Raw genomic sequence first — 19,386 nt, 5'->3', positions numbered from 1 at the left:
TACCCTGTACTGACAGTGGCCGTAAGGCTGGAACTGATCTGTCCACATATGGCTCACTGGTCAGCTAATAACCAAGGCATGTTCAAAGATCGAAATGGTGAAATTCTACTTTTATTTATGAAGTAGTGATCTCACTAATATACTACTATATGCCGGCACTGGATATATTTTACATTGTCATGTGATAGAATGACTAGTATATTCTGTGTATCTTCCAGCAGGAGTCTCTCTAGGTTAGTGACTCGTCGTTTGAAGTGGATTTTCCAGTTTTCGGAGACATACTACATGCATCGGCCCTGCCCCTTCTCTCTCAGGATATAAAGCATCTTTCGTCTTCATGAAAATTTTGCATTGAGCAATTCGTTAGAGCAGCAAACATGGCATTTGTACCCGCTCCAGGCTATCAACCTGCCTTCAACCCTGTGAGTACTGACTACTTGGCCTCTGAGTAGTCTACGATATTTTATACTTGGGTCTATATCTTTGCTTCATTTCAATGCATATATCATTTTTACAAACGGAGTAGATATGGGGCTCGTTTTACTGCTAAAAGTACTTAAGGTTTTCCATGTAGCGTGTTTGAGGATATAACATCCTGCAGAGTCAGAAGGTTGGCAACTATTGGCTTGGGGGTACAAGCAAAAGAGATCTACGCATGTACGAATGTACCATACTGGCCCCCTCTTTTATACGACCTCTAACGATTTTGGGTGGGCACATCTCAGGTTGGTCCTACCCGTTTTCTGTATTGGTGGTGCAAATCTGCACAGGTATCCCCCTTATAGGAAACACTGTAAAGTAAAGTGATGGGGGGTGGGGGGGTGTAATGAGTGTCATTCAGCACTGATGCAAGGGATTAAAAGGACAAGGAAGAGTGAACAAGGGCCACACCCTTCTGTCCTAGAATGGCGTTTGTGGTGGCATTACCAACAGGAGGGGATCGCCTTTTTTTAAAAAAAGATACAGGATCTATTTTCTCTGCATATGTTTCTAGACCTATGTTATCTGAGCAACAGCTACATTTGTATAATAACCGTGTCATGTGTGTATGGATCTGTAGGATAGCTACAACCTAACCATGATGGTTATTGCTGCCCGCTTCTTGGTGCCCACCCGTAATTAATCAACTGTGCCCATCTAGACTTTTTGGCACCCGGGGAAAAGGATTTAGCTCACCACCCTAGCCCTGTTTCTCAATACCCTGGTCAAGGCAGAGTAGCTTGTTGATGTCCACCCGGCACCAGGGCACATTCCCCGCCGCCAGCCGCCCAGCTACACCCTTGCCTTGTAACATTTAGGGTATGTTCACACTGCCTATTTTTGGCCATTTTTCGGGCCGTAAAACGCCCGAAAAACGGCTGAAAAATCGGAAGCAGAACGCCTCCAAACATCTGCCCATTGATTTCAATTGGAAAAACGTCATTCTGTTCCGATGGGCCATTTTCTTACGCGGCCGTTTTTGGAGCCGTTTTTCATTAACTCTATAGAAAACAGCTCCAAAAACGGCCGTGAAAATCGCGAGTGGCTTAAAAAAATTCTGAAAATCAGGAGCTGTTTTCCCTTGAAAACAGCTCCGTATTTTCAGACGTTATTGAGTTTGCGTGTGAACATAGCCTTACAGGTCTGAGGTTTTTAGGAATTTGTCAGTCTGTTATTTTGGGTGTGTCTCACTTGTGTTCAGAGCCTATTTGAAATAGACATGGGAAGCCGGCATTCCATGCAGACAGGTTTTTTTTCTTTACCATTTGGACTAGACAAAGTTTTAACCCAGTATTTCAAAAAGTCATTATAGAACATCACCAGCAAAACCTTTTGTATATGATCCCACTGGAACTTCTCAAAATGTACTAGGGTGTCGCTGGAAACCTGATGAATGGGCACAAGACATAGCCTCACCCAGTTATTTGTATGAACTGTAAACAGTGGTAGATTAACACGTTATTGGGCATATACGTGCCATCTGTGGGCACCCATAGAGTTTTTGCATTTGCTTCACCATCTTAGAATTTCTACAGCTCCAGGTAGTCATTATATTTGCCACAGATAGTAAGAGGCATGGGAACCAGAGGTGTAACCATAAGGGGTGCTGTGGTTGTCGCACCTGGGTCCCGGAGCCTGAAGGAGCCCAAATGGTCCCTCTACGCCATTTGGGGGAGACCAGTTCTATAAATGGCGTGTGATAGTTGGGGCCCCTGTTACATATTTAGAATTTTGGCCCAGGAACTTGAAGTTACGTCTCTGATGGTTACTGCACCAGTTAATTTGGCTGTTTGGACCGAAATTTAAATTTCAAGTCAATGAAGTGATGAATCGTCCACAGAGAGGTGCCTACCTCACAGCACACCAAATTATTTTTTCAGCTTGAATTTGTTTTGGGTAGGTAAAGCGGCATCAGGGGTAGATTGAAAGTATCCTGGGCCCCCAAACTGGAACTAATGACGTCATTGCATCCACAAGCGGCCACCAGTTAAAGTGAGACACTCGGCCTAATTGACTAAATTTATGGTCAAAAACTTTCAGCAGAGTGGTCGGTTATCTGCCCTCCTCTCTCAGCTAAAGGCGAAGCTCTGAGCCCCCTCAGCTACAGAACTCTCAGCACTCCCTGCCCGACCTCTCATGCCACCCTATCGCTATGGAGGTTTTCATTGTTTGGTGCAGACGACTTGAGTACAGCCGCCAGAAATAGTTGCAGGTCAATCAGGATGAGAACAGAGCCGTGGGCAAGCTGATTGTTGCAGTACACGGGGCATGACAAGGAAGATGGGATAGTCAGGGTGTGTCAGCTTCCATTGTGCTCTCCAAGTTCCAACATTTTCTTATTAACCACTGAGATGAAGACATAATTCCCGTCAATAGATGAAAAGAGGAGTTTCTATTGAGTCACAAATGTTGGCTGGATGAAGATCAACACAATGGGACATTTAAGGAGACAAACATATAATACAATGCAGTATCGGCCATGATCTCCAAACGAATCTAATCATAGATGGAAGATTTTAGTTGGCAGATCCTGCCAAGAGACTAATGTCTATGCGGCCTACCAGACGTCTGCTGTCAGGATTGGACTGGTTGGATATTATCCGTCTGATCCTAGGGTTTACCTAGGAGAAAATCACCGGTCGCCTCCCTCCTCTCTTGGTCACATACCCAGGGGAAAGCAATAGAAAAGAAAATAACATGCAGCCTATCCAATCCACGTTACCCCTAACGGCAGACGTCTAGAGTGAAGGTTAGCATAAAATGGACTGGTTTGATGTTCTCGTCTGATCCTGTCATTTACCCTGGGGGCAATCACCGGTCATCCCACTCTCTTGGGTGAACATACACATTATTTGTTAAGGGGAAGGGGTGTTGCAATACAATTGAATAGTATCCAACCTATCCAATCCATATTACCCCTGGCAGCAGACATATGGGATTTATCTGGCAGACCGTATAGACATTATATGCTTGGCAGATCCTGCCTAAATTGGTACAATCCACCAACTAAAATTAATGGCCAGCCTACATTGTATTATCAGACTGAAGTTGTTTACTACAAGTATCTGTAGTGAATTTATATCTCAGGAGCCTGTAGGCACAGATTGTCTGTCTGGCGTCCTAGACTCTGCTCATTAAGTAGGCTGCACTGGGTTGTCCGGGATTATGAAAACAGCGCCACGCCTGCCCACAGGTTGTGTGTGGTATTGCAATTCAACCTTATTTACTTCAATGAAGCTTAGTTGCAATACCAGACACTACCTATAGACAGATGCGGCGCTGTTTTTGGAAGAAAACAGGATTTTCTAATCCTGAACAGAAAAACCCCTTTTGCCCAAAGGCCCCTCTGTCAGTGTCATATAAGAAGACGTTAATATTATATACAATGAATTTGATAAGCTCTGGTCTGCTTGCCCTCTAGCTCTACTGATTTTCCCCAATTGGTCCCCTTTAAGAATGTGAAATACAGTGTTAGTTTTAATCCCCCCCCCCCCCCCCCCCAAGGTGTCCTTACACCTTTTGGCCATACACATGCGCGTTTGGCTTGGCTGAATGGGACGAATAACTCGGGTCAATGGGGAGAGGAGAATAGGCCGCTGATAGACACCTCTGTCTTATTTCCCGTGAGAACACAGAATCGGGTATGTTAAAATCCGACTTCCCAAACCTTCTTTCCCTTGACTTCTGCACTCGGGGAGGAGACGGGACATTCAAAATCGGTGGGTTTGGTTGACGTACACTTAATGTGTAGGGTCATCTTTAGTGTTGTATTTATTCATGGATTGATTGTTCCCAGTGTTGATGATAAGTATGGACATGCACTTGCTGGGATAGGCTTTGACATGCGATAGCTTCTCTCTTAGCAAGTGCCCTAGTTACAAGACATTGAGAAAGAGACATGTCCCATCACGGAGAGAAAATACTTCTCACATTTTTTTTCCAAATCAGCAAAAATTGCAGACCCGGCACACACCGCTTACATAGATTCATGACTCTAAAGTGTATCGGGGCCTATGTTTTCCATTTACAAGGCATAGCATCTCATATTTATTTTGACTGCCGTACATGGAATCAGGAAAAGTTTTGCATCATTATGTGTCCGGTTTGAGTCCGCAGTGTGTAGATGTGCTTTTATTGATTAAAAAGTTGAATCGATGGGCGGACATGGTCTGAACATCAGTCATCCCAGTCCGCATAGTTGCGACACTGACATTGGGCGGTAGAATATTTTGGCGGTGGAAAGGCATACAAGTCTCATCATATGACCCTACTCCTGCCCAACAGTTTTGTGACTCATAAGAAGAAACATGTTCTTGCCCAACATTATAATACGAGGCAGATCAGATAGTGCTGGCAATAGTGCAACTCACTTGAGACGTTCCCATTGTTATTATGTAGAGGATTCCTTCAAACACCTTAAAGGACCAGTGTCACGGAAAATTTTTTTTTTAGATCAATTTGACTTTAGTGTGTTAAACGTTTTTTTATTTATTTGTGTGTTTGTGTGTTTGAACACCCTATGCAGTGTTGGACGGGTGTTCCTTGGACCTACAAGAGCAAATGTTCCTCAGGGCCCACCCTTCAGCTTTATAGAACATGATATATCTTATATAGGATAAAATAGGGTTTTTGTGAATTAACCCATACAAAATAGATTTTAGTAGCAAGTGATTGGCTCCAAATGTTTATTTTTTTTCTGTTGGACCTTTGGGGGCCATTATTGCGTAAGAGCCTGGGACCACAAGGAGGATACTCTGGTACTCTGGTGGGTCAGTCCGACCCTGAACCTCTGCCAGTGCCATGCTTACTACCAGAGGTGACCACCAGTACTTCCACCCGACTTTCTGCAGGGGAAGATGGCTGCTGCCCTCCCAGAACTAGAGTGGGCAGTATTAGGTAAATACATAGTTTTCTTCACATTTGCAGTATAAGAGAGGGGAGGGGGCTGCGGTAGAGACAATGATTTCTTTAATACGATGGTGAGCTATATTTGTTGGGAAGAATGTGTTAAATCCATGTGTTTCATCATGTTTTCTCCTGTGTGAGTCAAAAATTTTGGCCGAGCAGTTGAATGAACGAGGATAGAACTGCACATGCTCAGTGACACACCCAGTCTAAAATACTATGTCTATGGGCAAGATAACAAGTACTGCATTATGCAAGAAGCAGCGAGTCACACCCATCATGGGGTGTATTACATTACAGAAGGATGAGGAAGAATAAAGCAATGGCAAAAATACAGTGCCTACTAGTCTACATCAAAATGCAAACCATGTATATAAAAAATATATTTTTGAGTTAATAAACTTTATGAATACATGATAGCTTTCATAAAAAAAAACTTATGGAGGCCCTTTTACACAAGCGTTCATAGAACGATCATGACCAATAATTGCCCTGTGTAAACAGGGCAGCGATCAGCAGATGAACAAACGCTCAATCATCTGCTGATCGTATTGTTGTAGGCAGCACATCTACCTGTGTAAATAGGGAGACGCGCTGCCGACATGATAATGTATGGGGACGAGCGATCGGAGGAACGAGCTCTCGATCGCATACATAGCTCCTTGTGACCGTAGCAAACGAGCGCCGATCAACGGGCTGTCTTGTTGATCGGCGCTCGTTGCTCCGGCCAAAATTGGCCGGTGTAAGAGGACCTTTAGTTCAGGTCCGACAGGGTTGTGCCTCGCGTGCTAGGTGCCAGTTGGAGCACCAACAAGCAGTCTGCCTTAAGGTGGGTTTAAATGGGCAGATTTCTGCCCATAACAAGTGCCGATCGACAATATAACAAGTCTATCAACGCTCAGTAACATGGCCTTTTACACGGGCTGATGTTTTACAACATGGGAACGAACGATCGTTCATATGATCGTTCGGACCCCATAATTTGCATTATTGTCGACAGTACATCCCTTGTTTACAAGCGGAGATGTGCTGCCGACACGGATGATTTTATAGCCTGCATAAACCGTGTGATTAGTCAACGAACGAGAATTTGATTGTTTGTCGGCTGATCATTGCCCTGTTGGGTTAATAATCGGCCGAACGAGTGTTCTTAGAAAAAAAGAGCTAGCGCAGTGAACTAAATCTTTGTCCCAGGTGAAGCAAGTCTAGTTAGAACTCCGGTATTCTATTTCTATCTGCCCAATGTCTACTGTACAGTTGGAGACAAGGGCTCACGCCGATTTGTGGTCTCTTGCAAGTCACGATGAAATGTCGAATCTACCATTGGCGTTGCGGAGAGAAGTGTATGACGCTGACCAATCAGTGACCAATCAGTGACCAATCAGCGTCATACACTTCTCTCCATTCATTGACACTGCAGATAGCGATATAGCGATATCGCTATGTGCAGCCACATACACACACTATAACGTTACTGCAGTGTCCTGACAATGAATATACATTATCTCCAGCCAGGACGTGACGTGTATTCAGAATCCTGACCACTTCTCTGCACTTCTCTGTGAGTTACAGCATAGCAGGCATAGTCTCGCGAGATTACGCTGTAAACTGTCATTTACAGCGAGGTCTCACTGTGCTGTGCTGTGCTGTAGTCTCACAGAGACGCTACAGAAGTGGTCAGGATACTAAATACACATGACGTCCTGGCTGGCGGTAATGTCTATTCATTGTCAGGACACTGCAGTAATGTTATAGTGTGTGTATGTGGATGCACATAGCGATATAGCTATATCGCTATCTGCAGTGTAAATGAATGGAGAGAAGTGTATGACGCTGATTTGTCACTGATTGGTCAGCGTCATACACTCCTCTGTACAACGCCCACTTGGTCAAAAAGTAAAACACGCCCAGTTGTCCATTGAGAAACTCATTAGCATAAAGCTAATATAGGTCATAACTCCGTAAAAAATGATCGTTTTTCTAAATAAAAAACACTGGTGTGATCTACATTACAGCGCCGATCACATCATGTACAAGATAGGCCACTTATAATGTGGTGACAGAGCCTCTTTAATATGCCCCAATATCAGATTTTTGGCCTGTTGGTCCGGAACTGAATACGTGCAGGGTATGTACATTTTCATATGGCTCGAGTATTGAGGAATATCACGTGTGTATAGTCTGTGAGGGCAAATTATGCTATACAAATACAGCGTTGGGGGACTACAGTCTGTCTGCTACCTTTGTTCTCTGGCTGCACAGATGTCCTCCATTAGCAAATCCACAGACTTCCACCAACAAGATGTGACTTTTTAGTGACAGCACCAGATTTGCAATGCTATTCACACCTTAGAAAAAGAAGACCCCATGCAGCGAGGTCAACTGTTCTAACAAAAGAAGTTTCTCGTTTCCAAGTCAGCTGAAACCCTGGCTTGTATTCAACTACAAACAGACAAAACAGCGCCTCACAGGGTAAAAACGCTCTGTGATGGGCACAATTAAAAAACAGAAATTTGCTCACCTGTTTAGGTAAGCACAACAATAATGTTATATATATTGGCGATACTGCCGGTATCCAGACACCCATACGAGACGTGGGTCCAAAGAATTGCCAAAGAGCTCACTGGTCATGGACGACTTAAAGCGATGAAAAGGTGCAGTCTCCCGTAGTAGAAGTAGAACTTTTGAAAATATTATTCAATATTTTTATCATATCTCATTAAAAGTAATGCGTTTCAGGGCATCAAAGGCCCTTTCTTCGAGCTACAAAGTCAGCTGTCTCTGTAGAGTAAAGAAGAGTCCTTAGACGCCCCAAAACGCAATGCTTTTAGATGTAATTAAAAGAATATGATTGAATAATATATTCAGAATTTTTTTTATCCCGTGGGATCTGCGCCAGTAAAGCGTCCACCATTTCTTCGCTTTAATTCGTCCATGACCGGTGAACTCTTCTGCTTGTTTGTATTCAGGGCAAGAAACAGAAGCACATCAACCGATAAAGGGGCCATACAGGACACATTCGAGAATGCTAAAACGAGTTCTCTAAAGCTGGTCATAGACATCAGATAACTGTTCGGACTTAAATTCCTGTTTGGTTCAGCTTAATGGGCATGTCAACCATATGGTGGGAACAGGGATAAGCAAGCGGCAGACAACGCTGGTGCTGCTTGTCTCGTAAAGCAAGAGAACAGGGTGCTTGAAATCCAACTTGTTTAGTCCCTGTTTCTCCTGATGGCAAATATTGAAGGACAGTATGGCCGTCCCCATAAGCATGAGATTGTCAGTGGAACCTGCCAAAATCTCCGGGATGTGCCAACAAAAATGTCATGTAACCTGGTCGTAACAATAATCGTCATACTGCACTATTTACTGAAATGATCCCGCAGTCTAAACCCTAGGGAAATGAATGGATTTGAAGATCATATGTCTTTTAACATTGATGGGAATCACTCTGAAAGCACCTCCAACATCCACGAGGACAAGGCACTTTAAGTTCAAGTCCACACATATCAAATGTCCCAAGGGGTTGGATTGATTTATAAATTATTTTGTATGACCGTTTCCGTGTTCTTCCTTTATATGATCGGAATATATTTGGTTAACAAATCTTTCTGGAGAGGAAGATCAATATCATTACTAAGGAACTTACTTGTTGGATCTCTATTTCCACTGATAAGAGACATCTGGGGGGTCATCAGCCAGTCCCCACAGACATACAATCTGATATCTACCGGATATATCCTGACCCATACACAAATTATAGTCACGATTATTTTCAAGATGACATTACACAGTCACATGGTTCATAACATGATGCAAATATGATTGTAGGGCATGTGGTCCATGGCCCCCCAAAAATAGCATTAGTTATTATGCTATCAATACTGATCAATGTCTGTGAGGGGGTTCATGCAGTTACTAATTAGTCCTCTAAATGGGAGTATAGAAGAACATTTTTTTTTGTAAACGATAAGTGAGAACCGATATGGGTGCCATTATACCTCCTATAGTGGTCATCACCCAACTTTTACACAGTCCTGTTTGGCAAATTAGTTAGTTATGCAGTTATACATTCCAGTATTGCTTCTCTTTTTACATCTGCATCGTGGTTTCTATTTATAATGCAAACCGCAACGCAGTGGCGGATCTGTGATACGAGGGATACCACCAGTGCCTGACGGCACCACTGACTTACAATGGGTTCTGTTGGGTTCCGAGAATGAATGCAGTGCTATTCTCCCCACAGATGTGAATAGAGACTAAGCTATTAAGTAGCCTGTGACTTTGGATGACAAACCTAGTGGCACTTGCAATAGTTACCGTTTTTGGTTATCGCTCAGAAACAGATATAGCTAAGAAATGGGGTTGTCCCCAGAATCAACAATTATCGCCTATCCACAGAATAGGTGATAATTGTCTGATCGCTGGGGGGCCCACTGTTTAGACGCCTACCTATCGAGAACGGAGGTCCTGAATCCCCAGATCGCCTCACTACACCCCTCGCATTGAGGAGAAGCTTGAATGGAGCGGCGGTCAAGCATGCGCCTGCCACTCCATTCATTGGCTAGGGGGCAGACGGAAACAACCCAAAGCTGTTTCCCTCAATCCTATAAACTTTGAATGGAATCGGCTCATGCTCGACCGCCTTTCCGTTCAATGTCCTCCACACTGCGGGCTAACAAAGAGTTCAGAACACCCATTCTCGCAATTGGTGGAGGTCTAAGCGGTGGGGTCCATAGCGATCAGGCAATTATCATTTATCCTGTGGATAGGCGATAACTTTGATTCTTGACTTACCCCTTTAAATAAATTTTTCAACAACTTGACACAAGAGGACGACTCCGGGGTTTAGAATTACCTTCTAAATAGTTCACAACTGCGTGTTATAATCTGTGTAATAATAAAAAGTAACTCAGAAATATGAGGCTCAGTGTGAAAGCAAAAAGTGTCATGTATTTTTTATTCTAATCAGTAATATTTCTGTGGTCTGTTGCAGCCCGTCCCTTATACCACCATAATCGCTGGCGGCCTTCGCGTGGGGATGGTGGTGTGTGTTCAGGCCACACTTCCCAATAAATATAACAGGTAGGACCAGTCATACAGTTTTATGCATCGCTAACATTGTTTTCATTTCTCTATTCTATTACTGCTTTTCTTCTTGGGACTATTGATGGTTGCGATGGTCCATCTTCAGCGCATTAGTATTGGTGCCCGTGGTCAATGTCTATCAGTAGCTTTACACTAAATTGAACATTCTTCTGTATGTCACCCTGGTGTGTCTGTGTCTCCCCCTTTGTTTATACTACTTCCTCATCTTTCATCCTATTTTATTAGTACTATGATTTCGTTTTATTGTATTGCGATTCTTTTCTTGGTTTGTCAAGGTTTGGTATCAACTTTGCCACTGGACAGGAGGAGACTTCAGACATTGCCTTTCACTTTAATGCACGATACGATGGCCGTGACCGCGTCGTCTTCAACTCAAAACAAAGTGAAGTCTGGGGGGATGAGGAAATGAAGCGAGAAATGCCTTTTAAATCTGGGAAAGTCTTCTTCATCATGTTCGAGGTGACTCGCAACAACTATCAGGTAAGATGGACACTGGCATTATATTCAAAATGTTATTCTCTTGATTCGAATATCTGCCGAGCGAACGACGGTCAAATATCTAATGCATGTTACATGGTTGGCCAGTCCCACCTAAATCAACATAGCGATAAGCGGCCGGTGCAGCGAGCTCCGATCAACAAGACATTATTGATCGGCGTTCGTCTCCTCCTGTCACACGGAGCTATGGATGGGGACGAGCGGTCGTTACTCCGATCCCTCGTCCTCATACATTATTATCATGTCGGCAGCGCGTCTCTGTTTACACAGGGAGATGTGTTGCCGTCAACGATAATATTTTACTTTTTTTAAATGATTCAACCAGCAGATGATCGTGGATTTGCTTGTTCATCTGCTGATTGTTCCCCTGTTTACACAGGGCCATTATCGGCAACGAGCGTTCTATGTAAAACCCCCTTTATAGATATGGCCATCTTTAGGGCAAACAAAAGATTAGACAGGCCAAAAAATTTAAATTCTCTGACACTTGTTTCCAGTCAAGTTGTCCCATGCATATTACTTTTGACAGATCCATAGAAATTGGCCAGATCCACTTTCCATAAACATGCATATGAGATGAGTGTTTACTTATGGTGATGTACGCAGAAGGTTGTACAGACCGCTCCAGCATTGTTTTATGTTCTGAAAACAATAGCTATTGCACCGAAAGCTCCAACCACGTCAACTGATATCTTAACCTAGATCAGTCAGCCAGGGATGTTTGATGGTAGCCAAAGTCATGGAGACTGATGCCAAATCCTGCCAACACTTTCCAGATCAGATGACTACCCTTTAAAGTTTATGGGCACCTTTGCTGAGTTAATGTGTGACGACATAGTCTTTCAAATCTCTGGTCCATAGGAGCCGTGTGATCTTCTTAATGTCAATTGTGGGATTCATAGCTGCAGAAAAGTGTGTCCTTCTTGTGTAACACAACCGAAAATGTGCCAACCGCTATAGGTGCCATTTAGTAGTGCCCAGAGCGGCTAGTATCAACCTTTTCCCACACAAAAGTGAAATGAAAAAGGAATATATACTAGTTCAAATTGAAGTTGGAAGGCTTGGTGGTGCTTGTATTGGATGCCAGTCTATGAACCCATGTATATACACTTTTATGGTGGAGTTGCTCATTCTTTCTTATTCTGATTCCCCTGCATTTTCCAGGTGTTTGCAAATGGTGCTCCATTTTATGAGTTTGGGCACAGAATTCCTCTGGAGAGAGTGAACTGGCTGCAGGTGAACGGGGATATTGCAGTTCAAGAGCTGAGCATTATTGGCAATGGACCAGGTGTAAAGGGCGTAAGTATCAATGAGGAATGGTAACTGCAGTGTTATCATTTACATATAGCGTAAGTACACCGCTCAGAAATACAAGGATGAGAAGCTACCAGGAGCTGAATGTCGGCCCAATCCCTGACTGTATACTAGAATACTCACAGAAACGCGCACAATGCATGCACGGCATCTTTTCTGCCAGAAACGGTAGCTGGGCATCCCTATTCCCACTATCAATGGGGGTCCCAGCAGTAAGACCCCACTAATCAGACTTATGGTATATAGAGATCTGGTTTCTCGGACCCCCACTGGTATACAGTGTAGATGGTAAAAAAAACCTTTAATGAGCAGCAGTTAATGAGTCAACTTCTTCTGGGTGTTCCCACAACCTATAATAAGATCTGACAGAAGTAGTGAGCCTGCTTGTTGACAGTTTCCAACTAGCTACAGATATATTTTTTTCTCAAGATTAAATGAAAATAATAAAATACTCAACTCGGATATGTTAAAAAGATGCATTTCAATGACAATATAGCCACTGGTATTCAAAGGCGGAGATTTTAAAGGGGTTATCTGATTTAGAATTTTTTTTTTAAACTATCCGCCTATTCCTTGTCTCAGCCCTGAGCCAATTCATTTCAATGGGCACCATGTAGTGCTTCATTTCCCCTGTGGTGGTGCTGCAGGGGAATAGATAACTTGCCGCTGGGTACCCCCACAGATTACAGCTGATCACTGGGGGTTTCAGCAGCGGGACATCCTGTGATTAGCTTATTGTGGGGGGGGGGGGGACTTCTAACAAAAAATGAATTGGGACAAACCCTATTACAACGCAGCAGAGCTTTAGTTGGGCATTTACAGGAGAGCTTGGTTTACATGGGCAGATGTGCCCATACTGAGCGCCATTTAAAAACCGTTTACACGGGGCAATGTAAACTGTATGGATAATACGATCGTTCGGTCCCCATGCAGTTCACATAATGTTGTCAGCACGTCACCTGTTTGAAATGGGGAGATTTGCTGCCGACAACGATAATTTTCAGGGCAGCCTAAAAGAAAAATCACCTGACGAACAGGCTCGTTCATCACCGATCACTGCCCTGTTTGCACAGGGCAATGATCGGGAACGAGCAATCGTACGAAGGCTCGTTCGCCTGATCATTGGCCTGTGTAAATTTAGGGGATCTCTCATCTGGGCAAGCATAGAGTAGGGTCGGGGGCACTGTCTTTTAGCCAGAGAAGAGAGCTTGCTGTCAGTGAATGTTTTTTTCCCATGCTTTCTCTCCCTTGCATGGTATACTAACCATTGTGTTTTCATTTTAGGGTCTTGTATTGTCAGCTGCACAGGCCGATCTCCTGGTCAGTATAATTTGGGGTAGCGGGTGTACTCATTATCTGGATTACTATTGTTTTCTTTTTATTTAAAAATGTGGATTTTTTTTAATTTAATATAGACTAAGGCCTCATTTATTTAAAAAGCTGGCCTTGTTGCCCATAGCCACCAATCAGATTTGAGCTTTCATTTTTTAAACAGCCCTTTAAAAATGAAAGCTGTGCTGTGATTGGTTGCTATGGGCAACAAGCACAATCTTTCTGTTAAAGAGTTTTAATAAATGAGGCCCATGTTTTTATCAGTATTTTGAACACTTGGCGCCATGGCAGGGAACAACAGATTAAAAATGTGCCAGATACTTAAAGGAATTGTCTATTTAACAAAAACGCATGATGTAATGAATTAGGTTTACTCATTGTGGGAGTTTCCCTTCGTCTAGAATCTCTCTACCACATTGACTAAAACACAGATTGATGGACTGAGGATGCTGAACAGTCCGTGTATGGAAGCAATAGAGCGCCATAAGACATTAATACACACGGTTATTTCTGTCTATGAGAGCAATAAGGGAACATCTATGGCGACAAAATCGAATTCTATCAATTGAAAATGTATCAGACATGCCTTAAATGACAGTTCTGTCAAGTGTTCGCACTTATGGACCGCCACCGATAACACCGTCTTGCAAGTCGCAATAACAGCGCACGACGTGGTGGTATTTGCCACCAAATCTTTGGGTCTATGACCACCAATAGTTGAGCATGAACAGTTTGTTATGATGTATGTTCCCAACCAGGAAGCTCAGGAGCCAGAACGAATTGTTCTAGAGGATATTCCATATTGGCCAGACAGATAAAAAAAATGGGCAATATCTTTAGGGTATGCTCACACAGGACGTATACGCTGCGGAAAAGTCTGCAGTGTATATGACCCAGAACACACAGGGAAATATGTCCGAATGTTAGCAGCAAATGGCGCTTTAATTTGGTGCATACATTCGGTCACATTTTTCACTGCGGAAAATGGAAAAAAGCCCCATACTCACCTCTTTGGGTGTTGCCATGGCAACACGTCCCTGCTCTTCCGACTGCTGTGTACCCATGCGCCCTCCTGTGATGACGTTTCATCACATGTGACCGGTGCAGCAGGGACGCGTTGCTATGGCAACACACGATGAGGTGAGAACAGTCCTTATTTTATTGTTTTTAGCCTGCAGACTTTGCTGCGAATAGGCAGCGTAATCGCAGCAAATTCCACAAATTGTTACAGAATTTGACTTCCCCAATTGAACTCAATGGGGAAATTCTGCAACAAATGCGCAGCATAAATTGACATTCTGCGGATTTATAATCCCCACCGCAGGGCAATTTGTGCAATTATTCTGTGCGTAATTTTTTTCACAGCGTGTGAATGAGATTTGTTCAGATTTCATCCACTTCGCTTCTACTGTAATACACTGCAGATTTTCTGCCCGAAAACCCGGACGGAAAATCCACAGCGTAAACACTTAGTGTGAACATACCCTTAAGCAGACAGCACAATGTAATAGAAATATAGCATAATTCAATGTATAGATGTGATGATAATGGATAAGTCCGCTCCACACTGAGTATAAGAAGATATGATCTATAAACTGGGTTCTGGGGTCTCACCGTCTTTCCTTATTTTCCTACAGCCTATGTTGGGACCTCCTGTTGTAAATGCAGTAAGTACAGAATTCTTCCTATTATATCTATTAGGGCTTGTCCACACGTAACGGAAATGCTGCAGAAAATTTCTGCAGCATTTCCGCTTAAACTAGCAGACAATTCGCTGTGGAAAAAACGCACCATATCCGGCGTTTTTTACTGCAGAAAATAGTGCGGATTTTGCTGCGTTGTTTTCAAGTCTGTGAGATGGTGACGTCTCCTCTGAAAAACGCAGGAATTCAGTCCACTTTCCGCAGCAGGAATTGACATGTTGCGGAACGAAAAATACGCACCGCAGGTGAATTTCAGGACTGAAATTTTACGCAGTGTGGGGATGACATTTGCTCATTCACATCCACTTTGCTGCTAATGTATTCTGCTGCGTATTTTCCACCCGCATTGCCGGACGGAAAATACGCAGCAATTCCGTTACGTTTGGACAAGCCCTTAGCCTTTATTCTCATTGGAGTTCAGTATAATTCTCAGAACTTAATACCTTTATCATTATTTCCAGCCGGTTCCATTTTCTACCAACATCAGAGGTGGGATGATCCCAAAACGCACCGTGGTTGTGAAAGGAATTGTAAAGCCTAAAGCCAAAAGGTGAGGAGCAATGTCCAGCTGAGCCCTATGAATGGAGTAATGTTCTAAAAACTGATAATGGTTTATTATTGATTATTCAATACCAGCGAACAGCATGAGAGAAACGAGAGATGAGTAAATATCTAAAAAATTCCCTCGTCCATTGATTCTTCAGTCAGTAAATATTCGGTGAGGGGGAATTTGTAAAGAGCGGGGGGGGGGGTCCTATGTCCCCTGTTCCTCCTCATCAGCAAGTCCGTTGTGAGTAGTAGTTTGTATGGAGCAGCAGCACCGCTCCATCCACATTCATCCTCACCACGGATATGCTGGTGAGGAGGTACCAGGGCGCTCCATACTGGTAAACCGCGGGGGACCAGCTATCTAAGGCACTGTTCGCAATCCGTTTGAACTTCATTTGGACGTATACGTGGGGAGGATTTCCCAATGGGTATCTCTGACGAAAGGATGCGAAAGGATGCAACGTATGCCAATAGGCTCCCATTGTCAAAAGAAAGTAAACCGCGTAAGCACACGTGTTTATTGTATTTCTTTCTATAGAATAGCGTAGTCTACTGTGCGCTGGGGACAACCCAGTAGCGGAGTAAGGATTTGTGTTGTTTTTATGGTTTAGTAGGTCCCTTTTCTCCTTGATCTGGAGCTCACTCATTATTCTAGAATTTACTAACGTATGTCTATTATATTTTTACAGCTTCGCTATTAATCTTAAAGTTGGTTTCAACAATGAGATTGCGCTTCACCTGAATCCTCGTTTTAACAAGAAGTCCGTGGTCAGGAACAGCTTTGTAAATGGGACCTGGGGAGAGGAAGAGACCGAAGCGACAAAATTCCCCTTCAAAGAAGGAGATTACTTTGATGTGAGTCACTGGAAAATTAATTTTGATGTAGAAAGAAACTAACTCTCCCATAATGCAGTGCAGCACAGAACATTGTATTATAGGGATGTATCTGTCGACAAACTGCAACCAGTAGAATTGTGGATGCAGCCCTTAAAGGGGTTCTCTGATTTGGATAATCCCTACTAGTTAGAAAGGTCCCTTGACAATAAGCTGATCACAAAGTGTCCTCCTGCTGGGACCCCCAGCGATCAATTGTAATCTGTGGGGAAACCTGTAGCGTTCATTTTCCCTGCAGCGCCACCACAGGGGAAACTAAGCATTACACAGTGTCCATTCAAATCAATGGGTCAAATCAATGCAGGACAGGACAGTTCTTCCAGAGCAAGAGACACTCTTTGTAACTGCTCTCCACTCTGGCCAAGAGATGCGGATCCTGAACCGAGGACCCCCACTATTAACTCAGAATTCCCTAATAGGGTATATGAATATGGGTATTCTATACTTGAGTATCCCTTTAACTTTAAAGCGTACCTATTGATATAAACCAGTAGTACATGTCAATATATGAAACTTGTAATATATCTTATTAGGGGAAACTGGCATCTTCCTCACCTTCCAGCAGCCCGTAGTCCCCCTTTCCCTGCCTGTTAGATCGCTAAACTTTTCCTTCATCTAGACTAGGCAATCATCATTACGATCATTTGGAAACAAATGAATCGTAGTCTATTGTTACATGTAAAGAAAAATGTCCACCTGTACCGCTTAATTTCTTAACATAATTTTATTGCGATCGGAACTGGGTTTTTCTTATACAAAGCTAAAAAAAATCCTCTGCATGGACATAGTTAAATGATAAACTCCTGACTGCCTACAGTCACCACTAGAGGGAGCGTAGGAGCTAACTGCATACTGTGTTATTATTGAGTTCAATGCATAAACAGTATGCAGTAAGCTCCTAAACTCCCCCTAGTGGTGACTACAAAAAGCTAGAATCATATAATTTAACTCTATGGTTTTGTGTAGATGCAGGGGATTTGGAAGTTTGTGTCAGAAAAATGAAGGCCTGACCATCATACAGATATATAAAGAAATGAATCAGCACAATTTTTTGGACCTAACAGGACATAGTGTTAACAGCTCTCCCATATATCCAGTTTTGCGAGTCTCCCCCAAAAACCTTTTACATAGACAATTGAATGATTTTTGTTTGGCAAGCGTACAAGTTTATCTGTCATGTGTAATGTTAAATGATTCGAGTATCTGTATGTTGGACTAAGCGGTTGTCTTATTTCTTTCAGATTTCTTTCCGCAGTGGAGAAAAGCATATTAAAGTCTATGTGAATGGATCTCACTGCTTCAACTACTCTCATCGGGTCTGTAATTTACAGCAAGTGGACAAGGTGGAAGTGGAAGGGGATGTTAACATTGTATATGTGTTTGTCTAAAGAAGTCTTTTCCCAGTCTCTGCCCACCAGATGTATCCCCATGAAGATATGAATGGTCTTTCACAAAATGTATTCATTTCAACATAACCTGAATAAAAATATCACTTGTGTCCTCGAACAAGAATTTTCTTCCTTCATCCATAAAATGACGGGTATAGAACGCCTGCCTCCTAGCAGAACGTGGAGAAGGAGTCGCGGTCAGACCTACAAATCCCTAAAGAGGAGCTGTCACCTCTCCTGGCATGTCCGTTTTAGTAAATAATCGTATTCCCCAGGAAGTGACAATTTTGGAGCATCTTTTATTAGAACTCTACGATAATAATAATCTTTATTTATATAGCGCCAACATATTCCGCAGAACTTCACAATTCAGAGAAAACATGATCAGACAATATCAGACATTACATAGTGACAAAACTAATTTACAAGTCCAACAAGAGGAGTGAGGGCCCTGCTCGCAAGAGCTTACAATCTATGAGGAAAAAAGGGAAACACAAGATGTAAAAAGTGCCTGTTCAGTATAATGGTCCGGCCATCTTTTATATACATAGACTAGTACACATAAAGCTGCATGAGCCGGTCGCCAGCCAGTATCTGTGTATGACGGACATGAAGTGGATCAGGGAGCAAGGAGAGTGGGGGATACTGGTGAATGAGGGGTCGGATTCTGATGAGTAATGTAAAAGGGGGCAAAGGAATGGAGTCAGATTAGGGAATGTTATAGGCCGGTCTAAAAAGATGTTTTCAGGACGTGTTTAAAACTGGATGTTGGGAATTAATCTGATTGTCTATAGGTAACATTTTCAGCTTATAGAAGTCAATGAATTGAATTGAAAAAACGCATGTTCCGTTTTTTACACCCATATTCTGCAATAATAGAATAAAATTAGTTAAAGGGGTTGCCCAGTTTGGGGGCTGTTTTTTTACACTGATGACATATCCACAGGATAAGTCATCAGTATATCATCGGCACGGGTCCAGCAGGGCTACCTCCAGGCATCGGATGTTATGCAGTGGTCAGTGCCGGAATTAGAAGGCTCCGATCACTGTATAGCGGCCGTGCTGCAGTAGTGCAGCTCTGCTCCTATTCAAGTGAACAGGAGCAGAGCTGCAGTAATTCAGCATGGCCGCTATACAATAGTCCGAGCCTTCTGCTTCCGGCACTGACCCCTGCATAGATTCTGGCGCCTGGAGGGATCGGGAGCGGCTCATCG

General features: G+C 43.1%; 1 protein-coding gene across 1 annotated transcript; it reads left to right on the top strand.

The window, feature by feature from the left end:
- Positions 1 to 260: 260 nt before the first annotated feature.
- Positions 261 to 18,276, top strand: LOC142658853 (galectin-4-like). Its single transcript, XM_075834466.1, has 9 exons — positions 261 to 422; positions 10,382 to 10,470; positions 10,770 to 10,974; positions 12,157 to 12,291; positions 13,591 to 13,626; positions 15,276 to 15,305; positions 15,803 to 15,891; positions 16,580 to 16,745; positions 18,026 to 18,276. The coding sequence occupies exons 1-9, from the start codon at positions 378 to 380 to the stop codon at positions 18,170 to 18,172; spliced, it is 942 nt and encodes a 313-aa protein (XP_075690581.1). The 5' UTR covers positions 261 to 377; the 3' UTR covers positions 18,173 to 18,276.
- The last annotated feature ends 1,110 nt before the right edge of the window (positions 18,277 to 19,386 follow it).

This window comes from Rhinoderma darwinii, chromosome 8 (genome assembly GCF_050947455.1).
Source record: "Rhinoderma darwinii isolate aRhiDar2 chromosome 8, aRhiDar2.hap1, whole genome shotgun sequence".
Lineage (NCBI taxonomy): Eukaryota > Metazoa > Chordata > Amphibia > Anura > Rhinodermatidae > Rhinoderma > Rhinoderma darwinii.
This window is presented reverse-complemented; position numbering and strand designations above follow the sequence as displayed.